Source organism: Corylus avellana, chromosome ca3 (genome assembly GCF_901000735.1).
Source record: "Corylus avellana chromosome ca3, CavTom2PMs-1.0".
Taxonomy (NCBI): Eukaryota; Viridiplantae; Streptophyta; class Magnoliopsida; order Fagales; family Betulaceae; genus Corylus; species Corylus avellana.
This window is the reverse complement of record NC_081543.1, coordinates 33,394,005-33,397,516: the sequence shown is the minus strand read 5'-3', so window position 1 is coordinate 33,397,516 and position 3,512 is coordinate 33,394,005. Positions and strand designations below refer to the sequence as shown.

Sequence of the window (3,512 nt, the reverse complement as noted above, 5' to 3'; positions counted from 1 at the left end):
CACATGTCATATTTATAGATTAGGTTGAAGAAAATTCCTCCAACTCAGTTTAGATGAAAACTTTGTCCTTTGGTAAGGGCCTATTCGTAGGAATAGTTATTCCCGTGAAAATAATAATAATAATCTAACGAAGAAGAATACAACCCATTGAGGGTAGTGGGCCACTCACTTTATTTTTTAATGAGTTGAAAAAAATAATAATAATGGGGGGATTTTAGTATTTTTGATTTAATTCCAGTTAGAGCATGTGTGTTGTTATCAAACTAAGGAAAATGAATAACTATTCTATTCTACTCTCCTCTATTCCGAGTAATAATTACTCTATTTCCGAGTGGAGTAAAATAGTTATTCATGTTAAAGTAATAATTAAGTGAATAAATTTACTTCTTTCTCTAAGCTTAAGCTTTTGGGATAAGTTGTAATTTAACATGGTATCAGAGACAAAAGTCATAAGATTTAACCTTGACTTCGTCAATTCACTCCCATTTAAATTAAATATTCCTAACACTCAGTCTACCAAAACCCACAGACTTGGACAGGGGGAGAGAGCATTTGCCAAGACCATCCAATGGCAGACAACTCAGCTTCACCACATGCCCAACTCGCCGCAACAACCCTAAAAGATGATGTTTCATCCTTTGAAGTCCCAAAGGCCGAGTTTTCGACTGCGTGCTAATCGAACCGTCGTGTCCCGTCCCAACAGCGGCGCGGGGTTCACTGGAAATCGAGTTCAGATTGGAGGATGGGTCAAGACGAGCCGGAAGGCCGATAAGGACACATTTGCGTTCCCTTGAGCTCAACGACGGGTCGTGCTCAGGGAACCTGTAGGTCATCGTGTACACATCCATGGCGGATCTGAGCCCGCTCGTGTCGACCGGCACGTGCGTGGTCATCGATGGTGTACTGAAGCTGCCTCTCGCCGGGACCAAGCAAAAGGTGGAGCTCCGGGGCAAGAAGGTGGTCCACGTTGGCCCTGTTGTGCACCTTCGGTCGAGAATGTTAAACTACTAGTTATCCCAAAAGTTTAAGTTTTGGGATAACTGGTAATTTAACATGGTATCAGAGCCAAACGTTATGAGATCAAACCTTGACTCCATCAATTCACTACATTTAAATTAAATATTTTACGTGTTGGGCCTCACCTATTAAAAGAGAGTTTGAGCCCACACATGAGGGGGAGTGTTAAAGTAATGATTATGTGATTAAATTTACATCTTCCTATAAGCTTAAGCTTTTGGGATAAATGGTAATTTAACAATTCATGTTTCTTAGTTCGGTAACAACACATGCTCTAACAGGAATTGAATCAAAATTACTAAAAACACCACATTATTTCTTTCTTTCCTTTTTAACTGAAATTTTTTAAAAACAAGGAACTTGAAAAAGATAATAGGGGTGGCCTTAGCCACCCCCAAATGCTATGGGGGTGGTTGCATCACCCCCGACCTCTTCTAAGGGTGGCCGTCGTCTTATTCTTCAGGTTTTTTTTTTTTTTTGAAGGTTTGAAATAATATAAAAAAAAAACAATATGGGTTTTGTGTGTGGAAAATACAGTATATTCTGTAAGGAATAGATATTTTTCTCATGTTTTAGAGGCTACATATTCCTCATCGTAAGGGAATTGAATGGTCATTCTTAGGAATGAGCCCCTACCAAACAAAAGAGTAGATATTCCATAAAAAATAGTCATTCTATTTCAAGGGCTTATTGCACAAACCAAACAGGATCATAGAGAAATAGTTATTCCTCAATTTAAGGAATAGTTACTATTCCAAGGCAAAAAATCTTATAAAAATATGGATTAATTATTCAATTCCATAGGTTTAATCCTTGTACCAAACATACCCTAGTACTCACACCACATGGTTGATACTTGGATAAATTACAGAAATTAGAAGATGTATACTAAATTGTGTTATAGGTGTCTTACCTAAAGTCTACAAAATTTTAAACAACTCTTCCCAATAATAATTAGGACATATGGTGGATCTTTAAATTTCTATAGTCTGGTTGTTCTGGGACTTCTGGTGAGTGGAACCAACCAATGAAGGAGATCCTAATCACCAATGAGGCCCCATAATATATTGCCTGAGCCTACCCATCCTTGGAAGTCAAGAGACAATTAAGGATCACCTGGATTTTAACCATAATTTTGCATTTATTTCCCCTTAATTTGGATATTATTGATAGCAGTTTGAATCAATCAGTCAAAATATGGATGTCATTGATACCATTTAACAGCTGTTGTACTTTCACTCTGACCGGATTTGTTTATATTACTTGACCAATCTTCAAGTAGGTCTATCTAAAATAAATCCAGTATTTGATTGATTGGTCACATGAAAACAATGATGTGTATTAGCTGAGCTTCAACTTCAAATTATTGATTTTCTACAAAATGCTAACTACTGTAGTGTTATAATTCGTTAATTTCTTGGTGCAGCTTTATGGCGCAGCAACAATGAGAAACGTCCTCTCCCTCTCTGTCTTCTTAGCCCTTGTTTACATTAGAGGGTTGCCATGGGATTTCACAGCTGAAATGCTGGTTATTCTAATTGTCTGCGTTGTAATGGGTGCCTTAGGCAGCTTCCGCCGCACCCGTTACCCTCTTTGGACATCTATTCTAGCTATTCTACTCTATCCATTCTCCCTGGCGCTGGTTTATGTCTTTCATTCCGTTTTTGGGTGGTCATAGATTCACGGCTGTCCCGAAGTTTGACACGTGGCGATGCAGAAATTGATGGAATCTGTGTCCGATATAACCAGTAGTGTGTTAGCTTAACCACCAACTGCGAGGAGTTCCATGCCTACTAGAATTCAAATTATCATCAACAAGCTATAGATGACATTTTATGAAATATGAAGTTAGTAAGATATTTATTGTGCAGAGTGTGATGCTAGTTTATTGTTAAGAGTCCTACATTTAGTCTCTTTTTAAGTCCTAATTTGTTTTGAATAACTTGGTGGCTATAAAAGGTTATGTACGTTGTAGATTATTTTAAATGAATGAATAGAGTATTTTTATTGAAATTCTAAGCTATTGAGACAAGATTTCTCTTTTTGTGGTGTGATTCTTCTTGACAAGTGAGACTCTATTCAACATAAAAAAATTATCATTTTTATGGATACCTATTCCATCAAAAGCTGGCCGGAATTATGGCGAGGTTCAATCCTAGTGGGAATTTTGAGTGGGAGGAGTTCATGAACAAAATATCTATTGGTAGTTTGCAGGGACCTGAGAGACTGTTGGCTAGAGTAATACTTCAGAACATGCTGCCAATCAACAGAAATAGTGAGGTCACAATTGACACAGCCAAACTAGCCTATTGTAACACCCCCAATTATAGCCTTGACCATTCTAGTAGGGTTACTGGCAATTCTTCTAATTGAGTTAACTAGTAACTAACTAAAGCGATCGTCCATCTAGCATACTAAGAGTAAATGTAGCGGAACGTGAAATTGATAAATCTGAGATATCTAATAATCATAAATTATACAGATTTTTCAGCTTC

The 3,512-nt window shown here is 37.5% G+C and overlaps 1 protein-coding gene across 1 annotated transcript in view; it reads left to right on the top strand.

Annotated features, from left to right (window-relative positions):
- LOC132174461 (sodium/calcium exchanger NCL2-like) overlaps positions 1–2,709 on the top strand; it is a 10,131-nt gene extending 7,422 nt beyond the window's left edge. The window contains exon 4 of the mRNA XM_059586113.1: positions 2,444–2,709. Within this exon, the coding sequence (XP_059442096.1) occupies positions 2,444–2,695 (252 nt within the window). The 3' untranslated portion in view covers positions 2,696–2,709. The remainder of the gene's footprint in view (positions 1–2,443) is intronic.
- Positions 2,710–3,512: the final 803 nt, after the last annotated feature.